The 26,447-nt window shown below is 41.3% G+C and overlaps 1 protein-coding gene across 3 annotated transcripts in view; it reads right to left on the bottom strand.

Moving 5' to 3' along the window:
• Positions 1-26,447, bottom strand: part of ipo11 (importin 11) — a 430,673-nt gene that overhangs the window by 97,819 nt on the left and 306,407 nt on the right. For all 3 annotated transcript variants that reach the window (XM_063042993.1, XM_063042994.1, XM_063042995.1), the window contains exon 30: positions 5,506-5,590. In XM_063042993.1, coding sequence (XP_062899063.1) covers positions 5,506-5,590 — 85 coding nt within the window. The remainder of the gene's footprint in view (positions 1-5,505; positions 5,591-26,447) is intronic.

The raw sequence follows: 26,447 nt of genomic DNA, 5'->3' as shown, positions 1-26,447 counted from the left end.
TTAAATATTATTTTACTTGTTCTGCCGGTTGGCCCTGAAGTTTAAAACACAGGAAAGCTGGACACACTCAAGCTTTTCATTTCTTCACAAGATTGAAGGAGGCCATTAGGCCCATTAAGTCTATGTTAGCACTCAGAGAAATTCAATCAATCCTACTCATTTCCCTGCATCTCACAGTTCTACATATGCACACTAACTCCCACCTCCAACTGATTCTTTTGCTACGCATCTCCATTATGGGTAACTTTACAATTAAACTAATCGCTAACATGTGCTAGGATCTGGGAGGAAACTGGAACCACCGGATGAAACCCACAGTTACAAGAAGAATGTGCAAACTCCACAATGACACCAGCAAAGGTCAAAAACAAAGCCAGGTGACAGAAGCTGTGAGACATCTGCACTATCTGCAACATGACTATTCCAGTAAAAAATTCTGAGGCTATTTGCATTACTTATGTAGGATAGGAGCTTGTTTAAAAAAAACCTTCAACTACTGATCTCTGTCTCTATCCAACGTCATAATCTTAACCACTGTCAAACCAAAATCCATGGAGTTGATGAAAAAACAATTTTTGTAGTATTTGTGCTGTCATAAATGAATCAGCATTGAGTAAAATACACCTAATAGATTGTTTTAAAGAATTTCAAATGATGATAAAAATAGATATTTTTATGCATTACTCAAGAGTCTTATTCCTGTATAATCAAACTGTTAATGATATTATTGGGAATTGCTAGCTGGTCAAAAAACAACAGTAATGTATCATTACTAAAGTAGTATTTTTCTCATGAGTACGAATGAGACATCATTCCCTTACTGAGATCTTAAGATTTTATGCTGACTTTGCATGAATATTCTTAAAAATTTCTGTGACAGAAGCTAGGATTCCATGAGTTTTTGTTATAGCTTTATTAACATGAAATGGTGTCCTTAATATGCTGTTGACATGCAATTTAAAATCCCTTCCTCAGCACTATTCTATTTCCATATGAATAAAAGTATTTTCTATTAAAAAACTAAATAGAAAACTTCTCATATTTAATTCTGAATCTCACATCCAATCAAAATCCTTTTACAACTCGTACATAAGACATAGGAGCAGAACTACAGACAGAAACAGGTGAATTGATTATGGGGAGCAAGGACATGGCAGACCGATTGAATAATTACTTTGGTTCTGTCTTCACTAAGGAGGACATAAATAATCTTCCAGAAATAGTAGGGGACAGAGGGTCCAGTGAGATGGAGGAACTGAGCGAAATACATGTTAGTAGGGAAGTGGTGTTAGGTAAATTGAAGGGATTGAAGGCAGATAAATCCCCAGGGCCAGATGGTCTGCATCCCAGAGTGCTTAAGAAAGTAGCCCAAGAAATAGTGGATGCATTAGTGATAATTTTTCAAAACTCATTAGATTCTGGACTAGTTCCTGAGGATTGGAGGGTGGCTAATGTAACCCCACTTTTTAAAAAAGGAGGGAGAGAGAAACCGGGGAATTATAGACCGGTTAGCCTAACGTCGGTGGTGGGGAAACTGCTGGAGTCAGTTATCAAAGATGTGATAACAGCACATTTGGAAAGCGGTGAAATCATCGGACAAAGTCAGCATGGATTTGTGAAAGGAAAATCATGTCTGACGAATCTCATAGAATTTTTTGAGGATGTAACTAGTAGAGTGGATAGGGGAGAGCCAGTGGATGTGGTATATTTGGATTTTCAAAAGGCTTTTGACAAGGTCCCACACAGGAGATTAGCGTGCAAACTTAAAGCACACGGTATTGGGGGTAAGGTATTGATGTGGATGGAGAATTGGTTAGCAGACAGGAAACAAAGAGTGGGAATAAATGGGACCTTTTCAGAATGGCAGGCGGTGACTAGTGGGGTACCGCAAGGCTCAGTGCTGGGACCCCAGTTGTTTACAATATATATTAATGACTTGGATGAGGGAATTAAATGCAGCATCTCCAAGTTTGCAGATGACACGAAGCTGGGTGGCAGTGTTAGCTGTGAGGAGGATGCTAAGAGGATGCAGGGTGACTTGGATAGGTTGGGTGAGTGGGCAAATTCATGGCAGATGCAATTTAATGTGGATAAATGTGAAGTTATCCACTTTGGTGGCAAAAATAGGAAAACAGATTATTATCTGAATGGTGGCCGATTAGGAAAAGGGGAGGTGCAACGAGACCTGGGTGTCATTATACACCAGTCATTGAAAGTGGGCATGTAGGTACAGCAGGCGGTGAAAAAGGCGAATGGTATGCTGGCATTTATAGCGAGAGGATTCGAGTACAGGAGCAAGGAGGTACTACTGCAGTTGTACAAGGCCTTGGTGAGACCACACCTGGAGTATTGTGTGCAGTTTTGGTCACCTAATCTGAGGAAAGACATCCTTGCCATAGAGGGAGTACAAAGAAGGTTCACCAGATTGATTCCTGGGATGGCAGGACTTTCATATGAAGAAAGACTGGATGAACTGGGCTTGTACTCGTTGGAATTTAGAAGATTGAGGGGGGGATCTGATTGAAACATATAAAATCCTAAAGGGATTGGACAGGTTAGATGCAGGAAGATTGTTCCCGATGTTGGGGAAGTCCAGAACAAGGGGTCACAGTTTGAGGATAAAGGGGAAGCCTTTTAGGACCGAGATTAGGAAAAACTTCTTCACACAAGTGAGTGGTGAATCTGTGGAATTCTCTGCCACAGGAAACAGTTGAGGCCAGTTCATTGGCTATATTTAAGAGGGATTTAGATATGGCCCTTGTGGCTACGGGGATCAGGGGGTATGGAGGGAAGGCTGGGGCGGGGTTCTGAGTTGGATGATCAGCCATGATCATAATAAATGGCGGTGCAGGCTCGAAGGGCCGAATGGCCTACTCCTGCACCTATTTTCTATGTTTCTATGTCTATGTTTCTATGTAATAAGGCCATTTAGCCCATTCGGATCATCGCTGATCTATCTTCCCTCTCAACCCCAATCTCTTGCTTTCTCCCCATAACCTTTGACAGCCTATCAACCTCCATTTTAAATATACTTAAAGACTTAGCCTTCACAGCTGTCTGTGGCAATGAATTCCAAAGATTCATCACTGTCAAAAGAAATTCCCCCTCATCTCTGTTCTAAAGGGACTTCCTTCTAGCCTGAGGCTGTGCCCCCTGGTCCGAGACACTTGCACACTTGGAAACATCCTCTACACATACTAAGTTAAAAAATTCAACGTTCAAAATTAATTTATTATCAAAGTACATATTTGTCACCATATACAAACCTGAGATTCATTTTCTTGTAGATATACTCAGTAAATCCATAATAGAATAACCATAATAGAATCAATAAAAGACTACACCAAATAGGTCTTCAACAAGTGTGCAAATACAAAAAGAAAGATATAATAATAATAATAATAATAACCATCAAGAATATGGGATGAAGAGTCCTCTACTTTTTTCTATTTTTCTATTCAAGAACACTGGTGTTTCTATTTCACTCCATCAGGGGTCTAGGCATTTCAATATTCGATAGATTACAATGAAATTTCTCCCCTCATTCTTCTGAACCCTATTTGGCACCCAAATATGCACACATGCAAATATTGCCTTCATGTCATAGATTAACTGGTGAGTATAGGATGACAGGTTAGTTTAGTCAAGTTCAAGTTTAATTGTCATTTGGCCATTCACGTGTATTTAACTAAATGAAGCAGCTTTCTTCTGGGTCTAGGTGCAAATCACAGTCACACGCAGCACACATAGCTACAATCACAAAATAATATTAGCAAAAATCCTGAGTGACATGGCCTGAAGATCAATGGTGCACAAGGTATTGTCCTAGAGCTATGCTTCTGCAAAAACAAACGTGCAGCAGTTCATCTCACACCAAGTCAGCTCCAGTTGAAGGCAATCCAGTTTGGAGCGAACACTGGAGAACAGCACCAATGGGACAACCAGCCTGCAGGGGCCAGCCCCCAGCCCAGAAGACTCCGGCATGCCCGCCACACTTCTGTTCTCTCCCACATTGCCTTATGCACATCCTCCCCTGGGTGGTTGTAATAAGTGACTCCGTGCATGAGGGCTTGATCCGTGCAACAGTGAAGGCCATGCAGCTCCCACACCATCGCTCTTGTCAATTAACCAACCTTGCAGTATTATGTACTACCAATGTCCAACAGGGGTCTTCCAATCAAAAGAAAAATGTTTAAGACAGTCCTTGCACCATCTGTTGAACCTGGAGAGGCCGCTCTGACCAAGAGGGTCACCATCTTACTGAAAGTCATCCCAGGGATGAACAATTACCCCTAACTTCTGAACACTTCTCTATGACATAAAACGAGGCAGTATAACGTATCAAGTCAATGCTAGTTTTTAGAGCATGCCCATCAAATCCTTCTTCCACTTATTTCCCTATAATTTATTCTCCCACATATGCCCATAATCAATGTCTGATCCTCCTTCCAACCACCTTTACTGAGAGCAAGTAACAATGTAAAGTCAATCTGATAACTAGCATATCTTCAGAACATGGAAGAAATCAGGAGATCCCACAGGAAACCCATACTCAACATGTCATGACTGTCAGTGAGTTACTGGGGCTCCTGCCTGTTCACCAATCGTCTTCACAGATCTTCTGCTGCACCTTGCCAGCAGATATCTTCAGAGCTTCCCAAAGTATTTTTTTAACATTTGCACAGGCAACTTCTATTTTGGATAGGGTTGGATACATTTTAAAATCATTGGCAAGTGAATATAATACTACTTGGGCATTCATTATCTCATTTCAGAAAGTCGGACTGGCTACGAGCCAAGTCACAAATAAATAGTATTTTCATTAGCCACCGGCCATTTAACTTTGTTAATGAAAGTAAAGTCAACACAAAAGTGAAACATTGTTCAATAATTCAACTGCTGAAATCGATCCATAAATCTAGCCTATTATTAGAAACATGATTTCTCTAATTAGTTGTATTATTTGAAATAGACAACCAAACAAGTTTGCTGTCATGTTTCTACCTTTGGCTTGGCTTAATCTGAGCAGCAAAAAGTACAAAAGTATGATCAAGCATAAATATATCACTTGAGTAAAATCACACTGATGCTGTGAAAAGGCTTAATTACCAAAAAAAACGTTGATGGATTAAAATGTTATCCTGCAAATGGTTTGAATGACAGAATCCAGAAATGCCTCACCTGCAATCTGTGGAGAGTTAAGTGTGTTAGGTCTTTTAGCATAACAGAGATTTAAGTTACATGCTAGTCTTCATTTTCTTCAAGGCACTTATTGTGATAACTAAAACCCAAAAGGACAAGGTGGTTCAGTAATGACAGGCCCACAGAGCACAACGGTCACAAGTTCATATCAGACATCGGATTGGGGTGGGGAAAATTAGAAAGAGAACAGTATAAAGAAATAGAGCATCCTGTTGGCTTGATGGTGTATGTTACCCTTTGCATCCCTCAGTCACTACTGCTGCAAACAACGCAAATTCCATGACAGAGTGTATGGTATCTTACCAGCTTTTTCCTCTTGTCTTGTTCAGTTGGGGGTTCTTCATCTTCGCTTACTTTTTGCTCCTCAAAATGTGAGATCACCATACAGCTATTTTAAGGAATTAACACAAGTCTTTAGCAATGCTGTTGAAGTTCCAGTGCTCAGAAAAATAATTATATTTAATAACAGGTATATAATAACACAAGTAAAATCCAACAAACCAGGTATGAATAAATGATACATATCTTAATGCATCTGAGTACAATTCTACTTTCTTAGAACAGCTTAACTAAAATGGGCACCTCATGACAAAATAAAACAGCAATGTTTTTGAACAGTTTCATAGTTTATAGCCTTGATGTATAAATGAAAGTGATTTTTGAGTGTACTTTGCAACATTCTGGGCCACTGTAGCCTTGTTTATCCCGAACTTGTCCAATTTATATCAATGGAAGACAGGACTGGGCAAAATATGGAGAAACCAGATTAAATTGGATTCCTGCTCACAATTATGTATGCTGAGGTGTTCAATACGGTGATGATGCTACAATGGTCTAACGAACACTGACCGTTGGTAGACAAGCAGCATTACAAGGATATGCACAATCACACAAGGAAATATTTTCATTATTTTGCTCTATATTATAAAGCGTTACAACACACATTCAGAAATTTGGGGACTGGATTAAATATATTGCTGATTATGTAAAAGAATTTGTAAAATTGGGAAAAAAATTGAATTGAATAACTAAACACAGCTTAGTTCTAGTAGTTGTGCTGTCAGAATGAATCTAGACAGAAAAAATAACAATGAATCAATGGGAAGCTTTGTAGGCGATTAAATAATTACTTTTTTGAGTGGATAAACATTAATTACCTACATCTCTTAACACTACCATAAAGGAGGCGGTACAGGAGCCTGAAGGAGCAGATTTAATGATTCATTAGTAGCTTTTTCCCTTCTGCCATCAGATGTGTGTATGGTCCATGAAAACTACCTTGTTTTTCCTTCTTTTTGCAGTGTTTTATTCTGTAAATTATAGTAATTTTATGTCTTTGCACTGCACTGCTGCTGCAAAATAACCTATTTCATGTCATATGAGACAGTTATAATAAACGTGATTTTGATTCAAGTGCACAAGGCATTATCAATTATTTTCTTCAGCTGCAAAGTGAGATCCAAACACAAGCAAATAATGAATTTTTCACTGGCAATCTATTATTCACCAACTTCATTTAAACATTGCGCTAACCTGTAGACTCATAAAAATGTCATTTCATGAACAAAGATAAATGAAGGATACATAGTACTGGGAAGAAAGAGGTGTTTAACAGCTCTAAAGGGAATTCATCACAACTAACTATTTTGGTTTATTTCTCTGTGGCCGAAAGAACCTGAGACAACTTGCAACAACAAAATGTAGCACAGAGTTACAGACTAGAATGCACAATAACCTTTGTAGATTGAAAGAAAGATTTTTAAAAAATAGAAAAACAGAAAACATAGAAAACCTACGGCACAATACAGGCCCTTCAGCCACAAAGCTGTGCTGAACATGTCCCTACCTTAGAAATTACTAGGCTTACACATAGCCCTCTATTTTTCTAAGCTCCATGTACCCATCCAAAAGTCTCTTAAAAGACCCTATCATATCCCCCTCCACCATCATTGCCAGCAGCCCATTCCATGCATTCACCACTCTCTGTGTAAAAAACCTACCCCTGACATCTCCTCAGTATCTACTCCCCAGCACCTTAAACCTATGTCCTCTTGTGGCAACCATTTCAGCCCTGGGAAAAATCCTCTGACTATCCACACGATCAATGCCTCTCATCATCTTATACACCTCTATCAGGTCACCTCTCATCTTCTGTCGCTCCAAGGAGAACAGCCCGAGTTCACTCAACCTGTTTTCATAAGGCATGCTCCCCCAATCCAGGCAACATCCTTGTAAATCTCCTCTGCACCCTTTCTATTGTTTCCACATACTTCCTGCAGTGAGGCAACCAGAACTGAGCACAGTACTCTAAGTGGGGTCTGACCAGGGTCCTATCTAGCTGCAGCATTACCTCTCAGCTCCTAAATTCAATTCCACGACTAATGAAGGCCAATACACCATATGCTTTCTTAACCAGAGTCAACCTGTGCAGCTGCTTTGAGCGTCCTATGGACTCGGACCCTAAGATCCCTCTGATCCTCCACACTGCCAAGAGTTTTACCATTAATACTATATTCTGCCATCATATTTGACCTACCAAAATGAACCATTTCACACTTATCTGGGTTGAACTCCATCTGCCACTGCTCAGCCTAGTTTTGCATCCTATCAATGTCCCGCTCTAACCTCTGACAGCCCTCCACACTATCGACAACACCTCCAAACTTTGTGTCATCAGCAAACTTACTAACCCATCCCTCCACTTCCTCATCCAGGTCATTTATAAAAATCATGAAGAGAAAGGGTCCCAGAACAGGTCCCTGAGGCACACTACTGGTCACCGACCTCCATGCAGAATATAACCCATCTACAACCTTTCTTTGCCTTCTGTGGGCAAGCCAGTTCTGGATCTACAAAGCAATGTCCCCTTGGATCCCATGCCTCCTTACTTTCTCAATAAGCTTTGCATGGGGTACCTTATCAAATGCCTTGCTGAAATCCATATACACTACATCTACTGCTCTTCCTTCATCAATGTGTTTAGTCACATTCTCAAAAAATTCAGTTTGGCTCGTAAGGCATGACCTGCCTTTGACAAAACCATGCTGACTATTCCTAATCATACTACACCTCTCCAAATGTTCATAAATCCTGCCTCTCAAGATCTCCTCCATCAACTTACCAACCACTGAAGTAAGACTCACTGGTCTATATTTCCTGGGCTATCTCTACTCCCTTTCTTAAATAAAGGAACAACATCCGCAACCCTCCAATCCTCCGGAAACTCTCCTGTCCCCATTGATGATTCACAAATCATCGCCAGAGGCTCAGCAATCTCCTCTCTCGCCTCCCACAGTAGCCTGGGGTACATCTCATCTGGTTCCGGCGACTTATCCAACTTGATGCTTTCCAAAAGCTCCAGCATATTCTCTTTCTTAATACCTATATGCTCAAGCTTTTCAGTCCGCTGCAAGTCATCACTACAATCACCAAGATCCTTTTCCATAGTGAATACTGAAGTACTCATTAAGTACCTCTGCTGTTTCCTCCGGTTCCATACACACTCTCCTACTGAAACACTTGATAGATTATATCCTTTCAAGTCTTATCCTCTTGTTCTTCACATACTTGTAGAATGCCTTGGGGTTTTCCTTAATCCTGCCCGCCAAGGCCTTCTCATGACCCCTTCTGGCTCTCCTAATTTTCTTCTTAAACTCCTTCCTGTTAAGCCTTATAATCTTCATGATCTCTAACATTACCTAGCTCTTTGAACCTTTTGTAAGCTTTTCTTTTCTTCTTGACTAGATTTATTACAGCCTTTGTACACCACAGTTCCTGTACCCTACCATAACTTCCCTGTCTCATTGGAACGTACCTATGCAGAACTCCGCACAAATATCCCCTGAACATTTGCCACATTTATTCCGTACTTTTCCCTGAGAACATTTGTTCCCATTTTAAGCTTCCAATTTCCTGCCTGATAGCCTCATAATTCCCCTTATTCCAATTAAACACTTTTCTAACTTATCTGTTCCTATCTCTCTCCAATACTATTGTAAAGGAAATAGAATTATGATCACTATCTCCAAAATGCTCTCCCACTGACACATGACCAGGTTCATTTCCCAATACCAAATCAAGTACAGTCTCTCCTCTTGTATGCTTATCTACATATTGTGTCAAGGAACCTTCCTGAACACACCTAAATAAATAACGGATGGGGTAGGAGGGGGAGGTGGGGCATTAGCGGAAGTTTGAGAAGTCAATATTCATGCCATCAGGTTGGAGGCTACCCAGACGGAATATAAGGTGTTGTTCCTCCAACCTGAGTGTGGCTTCATCTTTACAGTAGAGGAGGCCGTGGATAGACATGTCAGAATGGGAATGGGACGTGGAATTAAAATGTGTGGCCACTTTCTCCGGTGGACAGAGCATAGGTGTTCAGCGAATCTTTACAGTAGAGGAGGCCATGGCCTCCAACCCGATGGCATGAACATTGAAGCCACTCTCAGGTTGGAGGAACAACACCTTATATTCCGTCTGGGTAGCCTCCAACCTGACGGCATGAACACTGACTTCTCAAACTTCCGTTAATGCCCCACCTCCCCCTCGTATCCTATCCGTTACTTATTTATATACACACATTCTTTTTCTCTCTCTGCTTTTTCTCCCTCTGTCCCCCTCACTATACCCCTCGCCCATCCTCTGGGCTTTCTCCCCCTCTTCTTTCTCCCTAGGCCTCCTGTCCCATGATCCTCTCATATCCCTTTTGCCAATCAACTGTCCAGGTCTTGGCTCCATCTCTCCCCCTCCTGTCTTCTACCATTTTGCATCTCCCCCTCCCACTTTCAAATCTCTTACTAGCTCTTCTTTCAGTTAGTCCTGATGAAGGGTCTCAGCCTGAAACGTCGAATGTACCTCTTCCTAAAGATGCTGCCTGGCCTGCTGCGTTCACCAGCAACTTTTATGTGTGTTGCTTGAAATTCCAGCATCTGCAGATTTCCTCGTGTTTGAGATATAGGTAGGTTAAGTGAATGGGCAAGGGTCTGGCAGATGGAATACAATGTTGATAAATGCAAGGTCATTCACTTTGGAAGGAAAAATGGAAGAGCAGATTATTATTTAAATGGTAAAAAAAATTGCAGCATGCTGCTGGGCAGAGCGACTTGGGAGTGCTTGGGCATGAACCACAAAAGGTTGGTTTGCAGCTACAGCAGGCTATCAAGAAGGCAAATGGGACGTTGGTCTTCATTGCTAGAGGCACTGAACTTAAGAGCAGGGAGGTTATGCTGCAACTGTACAGTGTATTGGTGAGGCACCTGGAGTACTGTGAGCAGTTCTGGTCTCTCTACTTGAGGAAGGATATACTGGCTTTGGAGGCAGTGCAGAGGAAGTTCACCAAGTTGATTCCAGAGATGAGGCTTTTAGACAATGAGGAGAGATTGAGTTGTCTGGGACTGTACTCACTGGAGTTCAGAAGAATGAGAGGAGATCTTATAAAAACATATAAAATTATGAAAGGGATAGATAAGATAGAGGCAGGAAAGTTGGTTCCACAGGTTGGTGAGACAAACTAGGAGACATAGTCTCAAGGGTAGATTTAGGACAGAAATGAGGAGCATCTACTTTTCCCAGAGGTTGATGAATCTGTGGAATTCTCTGCCCAATGAAGCAGTGGAGGCTACCTCAGTAAATATGGTTAAGACAAGGTTGGATAGGTAGGGGAATTAAGGGTTAAGGGGAAAAGGCAGGTAGGTGGTGAAGATTCCATGGCCAGATCAGCCATGATCGTATTGAATGGTGGAGCAGGCTCGATGGGCCAGATGGCCTACTCCTGCTCTTACTCCTTATGTTCTTATGTTATGTTCAAAAATGAATCTAGTGCCCTTCTCTGCAGAAAGGAGTATGTGAAGCAGCAATCTGATTCAAGTCATTTAGAAGAGAGTTCAATGGGAGCAGAAATAAAGAAATTATTCCAATGTGTTAGGTAGTGACAAAGAAAAAGAATGACATTAATAATCTAATGTCATAATAATTAATAATGATAATAATCATCAATTAATAATCATTAATAATCTAGTAAGGAACATTCAAGCAAGGAGTAGGAATAAGTAAACTGCTCATCACTTTGAACAAGGCAAACTGACATTCTGCATTACTCTCAATAATCTTTCAGTCTTTCCTTAACAAGAAGCCACCCAGCGTTTCAAAAGATGTCTTAAGACTATTTCTACTACTCTTTTAGGAAGTGTTCTAAAGGCTCATAACCCCCATATGTAAAACCTCATTTTGCCTCATTTCTATTTTAAATTTCTGAACAGTGACCCACAAAAGTAAGCATTTGCCTTCCATCCACCTAGTAAAGACCCTACAGGATTTTATATATTATACCTTTTCTCACTCTTGTAAACACCAATGGATACAAATCTAGCTTATCCAACTGATCGTCATAAAACCCACTTATTCCTGGCATTAGCTTAGTAACTGTCTCTCAATTATTCCCATCCTTAAATTAGGAAACCAGCACTGTTTTCACTGCCCTATGCAAAAACAAGCATAGTCTTCCTATTTCGAGATTCAATTCCACTTGCAATAAAATGTATTATGTTACTTTTCCTTATTTACTAGATTTTGAAAAGAATGAACCAGATTACCCAGATACCTCTTTATCTGAGCTTAAGAATCTCTCACCATTTAGCTAATATGCTTCTATTTTAATTTTCTTGCAATACAAACAAGTTCACATTTTCTAAACATTATGCACATCAAACCCTTACTTAATTGCATTATAAGTATTTAATCAAGTTGGTGAATTTCCATCATTTTAAATTCCTCATTTAAAGTGTGGTAAGTGGAAAATAGTAGCACAAGTAGCTGAAGGAGATAACATGGATGCAGTTAAAAAGAACATAGATAAAAATAAATAGGAATAAAGATTATTAGGGTAACTTTACAGGGTTAGGTGAAAAAGTATGCATGGAAACTTGTGTGGAAACGAAACCATTAAAACCATTTGTTAATGAATGGCATGCTTCAAACAACATAAATAAAAGTATCTAGCCTACTTCATCAATCAAAAACTCCTTGACAATTCCCAAACACAATTTACTTTTATCTAATTTGTCCCTTGAAGCATAATCTTCATCAACTATATACAGGATCCTACACATTCTTAATCCCTTGAATGGAATTCCCCTTTGCTTGATTCCTAATTGGCCAACCCCTAGTTCCAGAACTATAAATAATTAACAAATGCTCCTTTAAATCACATTTTAATCTCTGTACCATAAGGTGAATGCCACCAGTTCTCTGCATAGTACTTCAACTATGAGAGCTGGCTGGTAAATTACTTCTAGACCAGCGGTCCCCAACCACCGGGCTGTGGACCGGTACCGGGCCGCAAAGCATGTGCTACCGGGCCGCGAAGAAACAATATGATTTGGCGATAGGAGTCAGCTGCACCTTTCCTCATTCCTTGTCATGCCCACTGTTGAGCCATTATGCATGCAAAGTCATTACCCGCGCGTCATCCACGTCAGCACGGGAAGAAGATCAACTCCTCGATCTTGCAAATGACAGCGGGCTGAAAAGTATGTTTGACATAACTTCTCTGCCAGCATTCTGGATCAAAGTCAAGGCTAAATATCCTGAGATAGCCAGGAAAGCACTGAAAACGTTGCTTCCATTTCCAACATATCTTTGCAACAAATGCAACAAAAACCAAATTGCGGAATAGACTGGACATAAGGAACCCCCTTCGAGTATTGCTGTCTCCCATCACCCCTCGATAGGACCGTGTTGTTGCAGGGAAACAAGCCCAGGGCTCCCACTGATTCAGCGATATTGGTGTGTTGCAATGATTTTATATGTTCATATGGGGAAAATATGTGCCGTGTGTTTAATATCCAAACATTACTTAAAATGTTATGATGCTATTGACTTATTTATATGACCATGTAACAATTACAGCACGGAAACAGGCCATCTCTGCCCTTCTAGTCCGTGCCGAACGCTTTCTCTCACCTAGTCCCACCGACCTGCACTCAGCCCATAACCCTCCATTCCCTTCCTGTCCATATACCTATCCAATTTTTCTTTAAATGATAATATCGAACCTGCCTCTACCACTTCTACTGGAAGTTCGTTCAACACTTACTTCAAGCTCTCCTGTCCTGCCCTGATAATTGACTTATTGCTATATTCATGCGAGGAAAATATGCGCTGTGTGTTTAATATTAAATTCGTTAGATCAACCCTTTTAGAAACGAAATTGAGTGTATTAGTCACTTATCACCTATATTCCGGTTGTGATTAACAATCCCCCCCCCCCACAGAATCGCCAAAAACGATTTGTAGAAAAAATCGGCATGTTCATGCATGCGCACTGGTGTTCGCGCAAGGCTTCATGGTCATTGTAGTCTTGGGGTAAACAATGTATTTGACTGCTACTCTTGTCTGTTGGCAACCCTACCCACCCCCGCCCACCCTGGGTCGGCCGGACCGCAAGAATATTGTCAATATGAAACCGGTCCGCAGTGCAAAAGGTTGGGGACCCCTGTTCTAGACCTTCTTCAAGACCTTGACACTTTTTCTGAAAATGCAAGGAAGTAATCTAAATAGAATATTCCAATAAAGCACAAAAGACCTTTGAAAAGATTCAGTATAATTTCTTTGTTCTTGCATTAATATTCTCTATCAATAAACCTAAGAAATACACTTGCCATTTTAGCTATTTCCAAGGTGCTCACCAACCTTTAATAATTTTTGAATACACACACGCTATGCTTCTTTTCCTACTAATCCATTAAAATATTAACTTTTATTTTACATAGTCTCTTCTTATTTTATCAAAATGCACACCTTCAAATTACAAGCATTAAATTTCACCAATCCCTCAAAATTGTTCCTATCCTCATAGTTTAGCATACAGTACCTTGAAAATATATTCAGCCCCCAACCCTTTGTTCACATAAATGAGTATTATAACCAGAGATTTTGATCAATTTAACTGGGAATTTTTAATTGTGAATTGCATGTTCCTTTTCCTCCCTGCAGTAGATTCCCCAAAACAAGGTAAATTGTAAAACATGAAAAAATAAAAATTCAAAAAAAACATGAATCTTTGCTCAGTACTTCGTTGAACCAACTCTCATGGTTATTAAAGCCAGTGGACCTTTTGGATAAGCCTCTATTAGTTTTGCACAATGTGATGGAGCAAGATTTGCCCATTTCTCCCTGCAAAATTGCTTCCGGGGTGCCAAGGGGCAACTCGAGTAGCAGCAGTGCTCTCAATGGATATGACTAAATATTCTCATTTCAGCCTGATACAGCTAAAAGGCGCAACTGCTTCCAAGGTCAGTACAGTCACCAAAGATGTCTTAATGCTTTTAAATGAACTATCGCTGCTTAAAACTGATGGAAACAACTCTAAACACAAAATATCTGCAGATGCTGTTGTCAAAGGAACACTCACAATGCGCTGGAGGAACTCAGCAGGTCAGTCAGCATCAGTTGAAAAGGTTAGTTGATGTTTTGGGCTGAAACCCTTCGTCAGGACTGAAGGAAGAACTTTGGGGAGGGTTTGAAGAATGCTGGTAGTTGAAAAAAACAGTAATTTGGAAGACAAAGGGATGGGGGAGGGGAAGCAGGGAGGTGACTGGCAGGAGAACAATGCGCAGTAGTAGAAAGAGGCGGAACTATGAGGGAGGTGATGTGAAATAGGGATAAAGGAAGGGAGGGGGAGGGAATTACCAGAAATTGGAGAATTCTATGCTCATACCAAGGGGCTGGAGACTACCTAGACGGTATATGAGGTGTTGCTCCTCCAACCTGAGTTTAGTCTCATCATGGCAGTAGAGGAGGCCATGTATGGACATATCTGAATGGGAATGGGAAGCAGAGTTGAAGTGGGTGGCTACCGGGAGATCCACCTCCCCCATAGTTCCGCCTCCTTCTACTACTGTGCATTGTTCTCCTGCCAATCACCTCCCTGCTTCCCATCCCCCACCCCTTTGTCTTTCAAATTACTGTTTTTTTCAACTACCAGCATTCTTCAAACCCTCCCCAAAGTTCTTCCTTCAGTCCTGACGAAGGGTTTTGGCCCGAAACGTCGACTAATCTTTTCAACTGACGCTGACTGCCCTGCTGAGTTCCTCCAGTGCATTGTGAGTGTTCCTCTGGAAACAACTCTAATTGTGGATGGAAGCGCCCACGGAGGACGCGTGGTTGAAGATCAGGCTAACAAGTGTGTTTAAGAAAATGGGGTTTTAAATGCCTAATACCGACTATTTTGCTGGCAAACGCGCAGTCTCTGATGAATAAAATCAGTGATCTCAGAGCTAGGGTGCTGAATCAGAGGGACATTAGGACCGCATGTGCCCTTTGTTTCACAAAATCCTGGTTAATCCCTCCCGTACCAGTTGCAGCGATTCAGATCGATGGGTTTACTATATACCGTCACAATAGAGCTATAGCGTCTCTCAAAAGCAGAGGTGGAGGAGTATGCCTCATGATCAACTCTTCTTGGTGCACAAATATAGCAGTGCTGTCCCAATTCTGCTCACCAGACTTGGAATATCTAGTAGTTAAGTGCCGTCCTTTTTACCTACCATGGGAGATCTCCGGGGTCATTTTGGTAGCAGTATACATTCCACCTAAGGCCAATGTCAATCAACCTTTAGATGATCTGAGCAATGGGCTCAACATGCACGAAACCACGCATCCTAACGTCTTCACCAGTGTTTTGGGAGACATTAACCAGGCCAATCTGAAAAAATCACTAAGCAATTATCATCAACAGATCACTTGTAGTACTAGAGGAAACAACACACTGGACCATTGCTACACCACCATCAAGAATACCTACCATTCTATTCCACGCCCTCACTTCGGGAAGTCTGATCACCTGGCTGTACTTCTACTCCCTGAGTATAGACAGAGACTGAAGACTGCAGCACCAGTAGTGAGGACCAAGAAGGTATGGATAAGGGAAGTACAAGAGTGCCTACAAGACTGCTTTGAATCAATGGACTGCACTGTATTCAGGGATTCAGCCTCTAAATATGCTGCAGTTGTTACTGAACATTAAAACCTGTGTGGATGAGCGTGCGCTTACAAAGACTTACTGTACATTCCCAAACCAAAAGCCATGGGTGAACCAGGAGGGATGTTGTCTGCTGAAGGCTAGATCTGTGGTATTCAAGTCTGGCGACCCAGGCCTGTACAAGAAAACCAGGTATGATTTGCGGAGGGCTATTTCAAGGGCGAAGAGACAATTTCGAATGAGGTTGGAGGCAACATCGTATGCACAATAACTCTGGCAGGGCTTGCAAGAAATTACTTCCTACAAAGCAAAACCCAATAGCATGAATGGTAGCAATGCTTCACTACCAGATGAACTCAATGCCTTCTATGCCCACTTTGAAAGGGAGAATACAATTACAGCTGTGAAGATCCCTGCTGCACCTAATGACCCTTTGATCTCTGTCTCAGAGGCCAATTTTAGGTTGTCTTTAAATAGAGTGAACCCTCGCAAGACAGAAGGTCCCAATGGAGTATCTGGTAAGGGTCTGAAAACCTGTGCCAACCAACTGGCGGGAGTATTCAAGGACAATTTCAACCTCTCACTGCTATGGGCGGAAGTTCCCACTTGCTTCAAAAAGGCAACAATTATACCAGAGCCTAAGAATAATAATGTGAGCTGCCTTAATGACTATCACCAGGTAGCACTCATATCTACAGTGATGAAATGCTTTGAGAGGTTGGTCATGACTAGACTGAACTCCTGCCTCAGCAAGGACCTAGATCCGTTGCAGTTTGCCTATCGCCACAATAGGTCAATGACAGATGTAATCTCAATGGTTCTCCACACGGCTTTAGAGACCTGGGCAACACAAACACCTATGTCAGGATGCTGTTCGTCAACTATAGCTCAGCATTTCACACCATTGTTCCCACAATCCTGATTAAGAAGTTGTAGAAACTGGGCCTGAAGACCACAATCTGTACGGATTGGTGATAAAATCTCTTCCTCACTGATAATCAACACTGGTGTACCTCAGGGGTGTGTGCTTGGCCCATTGCTCTACTCTCTATATACCTATTACTGTGAGGCTAGGCATAGCTCAAATATTATCTATAAATTTGCTGATGATACAACCATTGTTGGTAGAATCTCAGGTAGTGACTAGAGGGCGTACAGGAGTGAGATATGCCAACTAGTGGAGTGGTGCCACAGGAACAACCTGCCACTCAATGTCAGTAAGACGAAAGAGCTGATTATGGCCTTCAGGAAGGGTAACACAAAGGAACACATGCCAATCCTCATAGAGGGATCAGAAGTGAAGAGAGTGAGCAGTTTCAAGTTCCTGAGTGTCAAGATCATGTGTCCCAAATATCAATGCAGTTATAAAGAAGGCAAGACAGTTACTATACTTCATTACGAGTTTGAAGAGATTTGGGGTATGTCAACAAATACACTCAAAAACTTCTATAGATGTACCATGGAGGGTATTCTGACAGGCTGCATCACTGTCTGGTATGGGGGTGGGCTACTGCACAGGACCGAAAGAAGCTGCAGAGGGTTGTAAATATAGTCAGCTCCAACTTGGGTACTAGCCTACAAAGTACCCAGGACATCTTCAAGAAGCGGTGCCTCAGAAAGGCAACATCCATTATTAAGGACTTCCAGCACCCAGGACATGCCCCTTTCTCACTGTTACCATCAGGTAGGAGGTACAGAAGCCTGAAGGCACACACTCGGCGATTCAGGAACAGCTTCTTCCCCTCTGCCATCCGATTCCTAAATGGACATTGAACCATTGGACACTACCTCACTTTTTTGTAATGTATAGCATTTCTGTTTTTTTGCATGTTTTTTAAATTTATTCAATATACGTATACTATATAAGATTTACTTATTTATTTATTATTTTTTTCCTCTTCTATATTATGAATTGCATTGAACTGCTGCTGCTAGGTTAACAAATTTCACATCACATGCTGGTGATAATAAACCTGATTCTGATTCTGAGGTTATTTGGAGAGTTGTGGAGAGGGGACAGCTTCTTCCCCTCTGCTATCTGATTCTTAAATGGACATTGAATCTTTGGACACTACCTCACTCTTTTTTTATTATGCAGTATTTCTGTTTTTGCACATTTTAAAAAATCTATTCAATATACATAATTGATTTGCTTGTTTATTTATTATTATTATTATTTTTATTTTATTTTTTTTCTCTCTGCTACACTATGTATTGCATTGAAGTGCTGCTGCTAAGTTAACAAATTTCACGTCACATGCCAGTGATAATAAACCTGATTCTGATGCTGATCTGAGGTCTTGCCAGAGATGTCCGAATGGGAAGGTCAGGACTCTGACTGGACCACTCAAGGACACAAGACCATAAGATATAAGAGCAGAATCAAGCCATTTGGCCCATCAAGTCTGCTCTGCCATTTCATCATGGCTGATCCAATCTATTTTCTTCATTTGAAGCCACTCCATGGTTGCTCTGGCACTGTGCTTTAGGTCATTGTCCTGCTGAAAGGTAAACTTTTTCCCAATTTAAGCTTTCTGGAAGAGGCTGGAATGTTTTTATCCATGATCTCTCTGTATTTAGTATCATTTATCCCCCCCCCCCCCGCCCCGCCATCAATCCTAACCAGATTTCCAGTCTCTGCTGCTGAAAAGCATCCTCTTAGCATGATGCTTCACCATACTTTACAGTCCGGATGTTGTTACCTGGGTGATGTGCAATATTAGATTGACGCCACTCATTTCACTCAAAAAAAAAGTATATGCTTGCCCGCAGAGACATTACAAAGCATCACTTAGAAGATTCTATAAAGATGTGGAAGAAGGTCTTGTGATCAGATGAGACTAAAGTGGAACATTCTGGCCTCAACACTAAGCAGTTAATGTATGTTACCCAATCGAACATCTCTGACAAGACCTCATGATTGCTGTGCACTGCCGCGCCCCAACTAACCTGGCAGAGCTTGAGTAATTTTGCAATGAGGAATGGGAAAACCTTACTCCATTGTGCGAAGCTAATACAGACTCATCCAAAAAGATGACTGGCAGTAGTAGCTGTGAGAGATGGTTAAAACTAAGTATTGAACAAAGGGGGGGGGGGTGGTATAAAATGTGCTGACATTACAGTTTTTAAATTTTTATTTTTTCATATTTTATAATTTTCCCTATTTTTGGGCTCTACTGTGAAAAAACTGAGAATGAGATTCACAAATAAAAATTCTCAGATTGTAACATTCATTTATGTGAACAAAGGGTTGGGGCTGAATACTTTCTCACCTTTCTGACTTAATTTCAGTACAATAAGGGCAGGATTAAGTATGAAATTAGGAGAGGACACTACCGCTGCTGTCTCACAATTCCTGAGACCTAGACATGATCTTGCATGCAGTCTCTGTGTGGAGTCTCAACATTCTCTGTATGGCTTTTCTAAACTCCAGTTTCCTCCCACGTCCCAAAGTCATGCTGGTAGATAATGGCAACTGCAGTTTACCCTTCAGCATTGATTAATAGCAAAAGGAGTAAGGAAAAAAAATGATGAGCATGGGGGAATGACAGAATAAGTTGCTGTGTTCAAGGAAATAAGAAATAAGAAGAGGAGTAATGAGACTAATGGAATTACTCCCATGTGACCATAACACCATAAGATATAGAAGCAGAATTAAGTCTGCTCAACCATTTCATCATGGTTGATCCATTTCCCCATTAGCCTCAATCTCTTGCCCTCTAGCCCTGCAACCCTTCATGCTCTGACTAATCAGAACCTATCAACCTCTGCCTTAAATATACCCAGTGACTTGGCCTGCACAGCCACCTGTGGCAATAATTTCCACAGATTCACCACCGCCCAACTAAAAAAATTCCTCCTCATCTCCGTTCTAAATGGCCGGCTCTCTATTCTGAGGCGGTACCCTCACTCTGTCACTATTCTCCCCACTTGTACTCTATCAAGGTCTTTCGACATTCAATAGGTTTCAATGAGAACCCTCATCATTGTTCTGAATTCTACTGAGTACAGGTCCAGAGCCAATCTTCATATAACCCTTTTATTCCTTAAATCATTCTCATGAACCTCCTCTGAACTTCCTCCAATGTCAGCACATCCTTTCTTAGATAAGTGGCTCAAAACCACACACAATACTCTAGGCGCCTTATGAAGCTTCAATATTACATTCTTACTTTTACATTCTAGCCCTCTCGAAATGAATGTTAACAATGCATTTGTCTTCCTCACTACCGACTCAACCTATAAATTAACCTTTAGGTTAGGAAATCCTGCAGGAGGACACACAAATCTAGTCTGTTAGCTCCTCAGATTTTTGAATTTTCTCTCCATTTAGAAAATAGTTTACTTTTTTACTTCTTCTACCAAAGTGCAGGACCATACACTTCCCAACACTATACTCCATCTGCCACTTCTTAGCCCATTCTTCTAATCTGTCCAAGTCTTTCTGCACCCTCAATACTACCTTCCCCTCCACCTATCTTCATATCATCTGCAAACATGGCTATTTCGTCACCCAAATCATTGACATACAATGTAAAATAAAAAGTGGTTCCAATCGGAAAAGACTCCCTTTATTCCCACTCTACCTCCTGCCAATCAGCCAATGCGCTATCCATGCTAGTATCTTTCCTATAATACTATGGACTCTTATATTGTTTAGTAGCCTCAGGTGCGGCACCTTGTCAAACGCATTCTGAAAATCCAAGTGCACAATATCTACCAATTCTTCTTTGTCTATCCTGCTTGGTATTTCAGAATCAGAAATAAGTTTGATATCACCACCAATTTATGTTGTGAAATGTGTTAACTTTGCAGCAGCAGTACAATGCAATACGTAATAATAGAGAAAACAATGGCTGTAAGCTACAAATAGTTAAATTAAATAAGTAGTGTGCAAAAAAAATAGAAATAATAAAGTAGTGAGGTAGTGTTCATGGGTTCAATGTCCATTCAGAAATCGGATGATAATGGGAAGAAGCTGTTGGTGAATCACTAAGTGTGAGTGTGTGCCCTCAGGTTTCTGTACTTCCTTCTTGATGGGAGCAATCAGAACAGGGTATGTCCTGAATGATGGAGACCGCCCATGATGGAGCTGACTAATTTTCAACTCTCTGCAGCTTACTTCAATCCTGTGCGGTAGCCTCCCCTCACCCCTCCATATCAGACAGTGATGCAGCCAGATAGAATGCTGTCCACAGTACAACAGTAGAAATTAGCGAGTGTTTTTAGAGACATACCAAAACTCCTAATGAAATATAGCCACTGTTGAGTCTTCTTTATAGCTGCATCAATATGTTATGTCCAGGTACTGACACCAGGAACTTGAAATTGCTTATTCTTTCCACTTCTGGTCCCTCTGAGGACTGACGTGTGTTTCTCTAACTTAACCTTTCTGAAGTCCACAATCAGTTCTTTGCTCTTACTGATGTCAAGTGCAAGGTTGTTGAAGTGAACACCACTTGACTATCAAGCTCCAGTACGCCCTCTCATCTGCCAACAATGGTTGCATTGCCAGCAATCTTATAGATAGAATTTGAGCTGTACCTAGCCACACAGTCATGGGTGTGGAGAGAGTACTGAAGTGGGCAAAGCACACATCCCTGAGGTGTGTCAGTGTTGATTGTCAGCAAGGTGGAGACGTTATTTCCAATCCGTACAGATTGTGGTCTTCTGAGGATCCAGTTGCAGAAGGAGGAACACAGGCCCAAGTTCTGGAGTTTTTCTATCAAAACTGTAGGGATGATCATGTTAAATGTTGAGCTGCAGTCAATAAAAGGCATCTTGACGTTGGTATTTGTACTCTCCGGATGATTCAAGGCTGCATAGAGAGCCAATGAGATCGCATTGACCTTAGACCTATTGTGGTGATAGGCAAACTGCAGAGAGTCCATGTCTGTGCTGAGGAAGGAATTGATTCTAACCATAACCAGCTTCATCACCGCAGATGTGAGTGCTACTGGATGACAGTCGTTACGGCAGCTCACCCTGCTCTTCTTGGGCATTGGTATAATTGTTGCCCTTTTGAAGCAAGTGAAAACATCTGACTGTAGCAATGAGAGATCGAAAATGGCTTTGAACACCCCCACTAGTTGGCTGACACAGCCTTTCATAGCCTTACCAGGTACACCATTGGGGCTGGCTTCGGACTATTTTATTACGTGCCTTCAAGTACCCTAAAACCACACCCTTAACAATCAACTCCAACATCTTCCCAACCACTGAGGTCAGACTAAATGGCCTATAATTTCCTTTCTTCTGCCTCTCTTCTTTCTTGAACAGTGGAGTGAGATTTGCATTTCCCTGTCCTCCGGAACCATGCCAGAAATAGATAAGTGGGTGATTGTCAGAGAAGAGATGGGAAGAGCTCAGACAGTAGAAAGCACCCCCATGGCCATCCCCCTCAGTAATCACTATCTCGTTTGGATGCTTGTTGAGGGGGGTGACCTGAAAGAGGACAACCACAGTGATCAGGTCTCTGGCACTGAGCCTGGTTGGTTCCGTGGTGCGGATGGGAAAGAGGAAGATGAGGAATGCAGTAGTCACAGGGGATTCCACAGAGAGGGGTACAGACAGGAGGTGCTGTCAGCCTGATAGAGATACCCGCATGGTGTGTTGCCTCCCAGGTGCCAGGGTGTGAGATGTCTCGGATCAGGTGCAGAGTATTCTGAAGAGACAAGGTGAAAAACCAGAAGTCTTGGTACATGTTGGTACTGTTACCTGTCCCGTGAGTATCTCGTGAATATGATATAATTGTCTTATGCTATTGGAATGATGTAATGGTCTCGTGCCATTGGAATGACGTAATTGTCTTGTGATAGTGGGGTGATGTGATGTCACATGATGGCATGTTCCAACTGGTATATAAGGGGAAACTGCAGTTGTTGCGTAGTTCGTTTTGTTGGGAGTCCACCGTTGGTAGTTACGCCATCAGAGAAGAAGAAAGAGTGAGAGTGAAGAATCCCCAGCTCCGAACGAACGCCAAAAGGATTGGGGTTAACCAGCAACATTGGGCGCATTACAGGTGTGACTGACATTTGGAACCATCTGTACATGGCACGCACGTTTTGTTAACCCTGACACGGTTTGGGTATTGTGTGATGATCACTTTGATGAAAGGTCAGTTACTTTGAGAAATCGTATTCTGCGTCATAACTTCGGACAAGGCATTTCGGCTGGGAGCTGCGTCAGCAGAGACGTCTTTACTTCGGGGATTGTTCCAAAGCTGGTTTGGGAAGTCTCTCCTCTCGAATAATTCAGGAATCATTTGGACTTATTAAATTACCACCTTAAGATTTGCCTAAATAAGATCTGTTAAGAATTGTCTTTAAGTTCGACTGTTTGATAACTATAGACGCATAACACTGTTAACATCCGTTTAATTTAATCGTTCGTTTACTGTTCCATTTTTTTTTGAGTAGAGGTTAATAAAAGTCGTCGTTTATTTTATAAAAACCCAACTCAAATTCAGCTCTATTGCTGCTGGTTCATAACAGTACCAATGACATAGGTAGAAAGAGGGAGGAGGTCCTGAAGAGAGAATTCAGGGAATTGGGTAGGAGGCTGATAAGTAGGACCTCCAGGGTAGTAATCTCAGAATTGATGCTCGTGTCATGTGCTAACGAGCGCAAGAATAGCATGATCAGGCATATTAATGTGTGGCTGAGAGACAGGTGTAGGGGGCCGGGCTTCGGGTTCCTGGATCATTAGGGCCTCTTCTGGGGGAGGTACGACCTGCAGAAAAAGGACGGATTACACCTGAACCCAAAGGGGTAAAGTATCCTAGAAGGCAGGTTTAATAGAGCTGTTCAGGAGGGTTTAAGCTAATTTGGCAGGGGGATGGGAAGCAGAGTGATAGGGCTGAGAAAGGGGAAAACAGAAATAAATCAAAGATAGCCTGCTACAGAGATGACAGAAAGGACAGGCAGGAGATAAGGTAAAATCACAGCCAGTGGGATGAGTTACAGGGCAATAGAGGCGTGGTGTAGTTAAAACAGAAAGTAATAAATACTGGACTGAAAATGTTATATTTGAATGCACGCACTATAAGAAATAAAATGGACGATCTTGAAATTCAGCTACAGATAGGCAAGTATGACTTTGTGGCCAACTCTGAAACTTGGCTGAAGGATGGCTGCCATTGGGAGCTGAATGTCCAAGAATACACAGTGTATCAGAAAGATTGATTAGTAGGCAGAAAGGATCGGAAGGTGTAGAGTAGTGGTCGCCAACCTTTTTAAGTTCAAGATCCCCTAACTTGGCCTTAGTGAAAGGCAAGATCTACACACTAAATCGTTTGGAGATAAATCAACTCAGATTGTACTTCCAACTTGAGGCCTTTTATTTGGGGTAATTGTATTTGAATTACATAAAATGCTTTTGTCAAACTTTCAGATTAATTCAACCAAGAAAACACTGTAACTAGCATATCAAACAGGCCATAGCTGTCGTTCTTTAAGAATATTACAATACTTCATACCTTTTGTAGTAACTTCTACTTTGAAAAAGGACCACTCGACAACTTCATGTCCAAAGGAACAACTTTATCTGGGACGGCAAAACCAATACAGTGGAGGGGGCTTATACACACATGCGGAGAAAAGACCGGAAGTAAAACCCCGCAACCCTGGAAGCAACCTCTGTTTACAAACAGCTTTCCATAGCGGGAGTATTGCTATATTACCATTATCCTAATTGGTATTAACCTATCTTTATAATGCTCACATTACAACACTTCTCCCCCTTTAAATTCCAACATTCCCCAAATGTAAAAGAACTGGGAAACAAAAAACAGTGGTGTCATTATCTTGCGTACCTCTGAAATTTATACTCGTGTCTCAGTAACAGTTTACCAATACAAAACACCTAAAAAACGTGGCAGATTCAACATTCAGTCTAACAAAGGAAACTGTCCATTCAAATATTCAGTCTGTCAGGAGGTTTGCGAGGGCACTGTGCTGCAACAGATGAAAATTATGAAATCTAAGTACAGGAGCTGTCTTATTGATAGGGTTGCCAACTTTCTCACTCCCAAATAAGGGACAAAGGTAGCAGTCAAATACAGGACACTTGTGTTTACTCCGAGAAAGACTACCGTGACCATGAAGCCTTGCGCAGGCACCTGTGTGCGCATGCGTGTACGTGCCGATTTTTTTTTCTACAATTCAGTTTTGGCTTAATCTTCCCGATTCTGTTAAGTGAAACTACACTGTACGTACATTATTTCTACTTTATATAGGCTGTGTGTTTATCATATCATTCCTGGTTTTACTATATGTCAGTGTTATTTTAGGTTTTATGTGTTATTTGATATGATTTGGTAGGTTATTTTTTGGGTCTGGGAATGCTAAAAAATTTTTCCCATATAAATTAATAGCAGTTGCTTCTTTGCTTTACGCCATTTCAGCTTATGAACGGTTTCATCGGAACGCTCTACCTTAGTGGAGGAAATACAGGACAAGGGCGATCCCATATGGGACAAACCAATTTAGCCCAATATATGGGATGTCCCGGCTAATACAGGACAGTTGGCAACCCTACTTACTGACAGACACCTCACAGACTGTCTCAAACTGGCTGTCTGTAGTTATGAGCCAAATTTCAGGGAACTAGCAGAAAGTATTTAGCCCCAGTAATCACACTGAGTGCAACAGTCAATTTTTATTCATTTATTTTTCATGTTGAGATAAAATTAAATAATGAAACATAGAATTAAAGGTGTTGTAATGTGAGCATTATAAAAATAAGTAATACTAATTATGATAGTATTTCTGGGTTGCGGTGTTTTACTTCTGGTCTTTTCTACCACGGTACATGGTGGGGGAGCTATTCAAAAGGTTCAAAGGAACATCTAAACAAGCCTAATGCATTTTGGAAACATGTCCTGTGGACTGATGAAATTAAAACAGAACTTTTTGGCCGCAATGAGCAAAGGTACGTTTGGAGAAAAAAGAGTACAGAATTTCATGAAAAGAACACCTCTCCAACTGTTAAGCATGGGGTGGATTGATCATGCTTTGGGCTTGTGTTGCAGCCAATGGCACGGGGAACATTTACTAGTAGAGGGAAGAATGAATTCAATTAAATACCAGCAAATTCTGGAAGCAAACATCACACTGTCTGTAAAAAATTCGAAGATGAAAAGAGGATGGCTTCTACAACAGGATAATGAACCTAAACACACATCAAAATCCACAATGGACTACCTCAAGAGGCGCAAGCTGAAGGTTTTGCCATGGCCCTCACCCTCCCCTGACTTAAACATCAT

The sequence above is a fragment of the Mobula hypostoma genome, chromosome 3 (genome assembly GCF_963921235.1).
Source record: "Mobula hypostoma chromosome 3, sMobHyp1.1, whole genome shotgun sequence".
Lineage (NCBI taxonomy): Eukaryota > Metazoa > Chordata > Chondrichthyes > Myliobatiformes > Myliobatidae > Mobula > Mobula hypostoma.
Note: the sequence above shows the minus strand (reverse complement) of the source record. Positions and strands in the feature narration are given on the sequence as shown.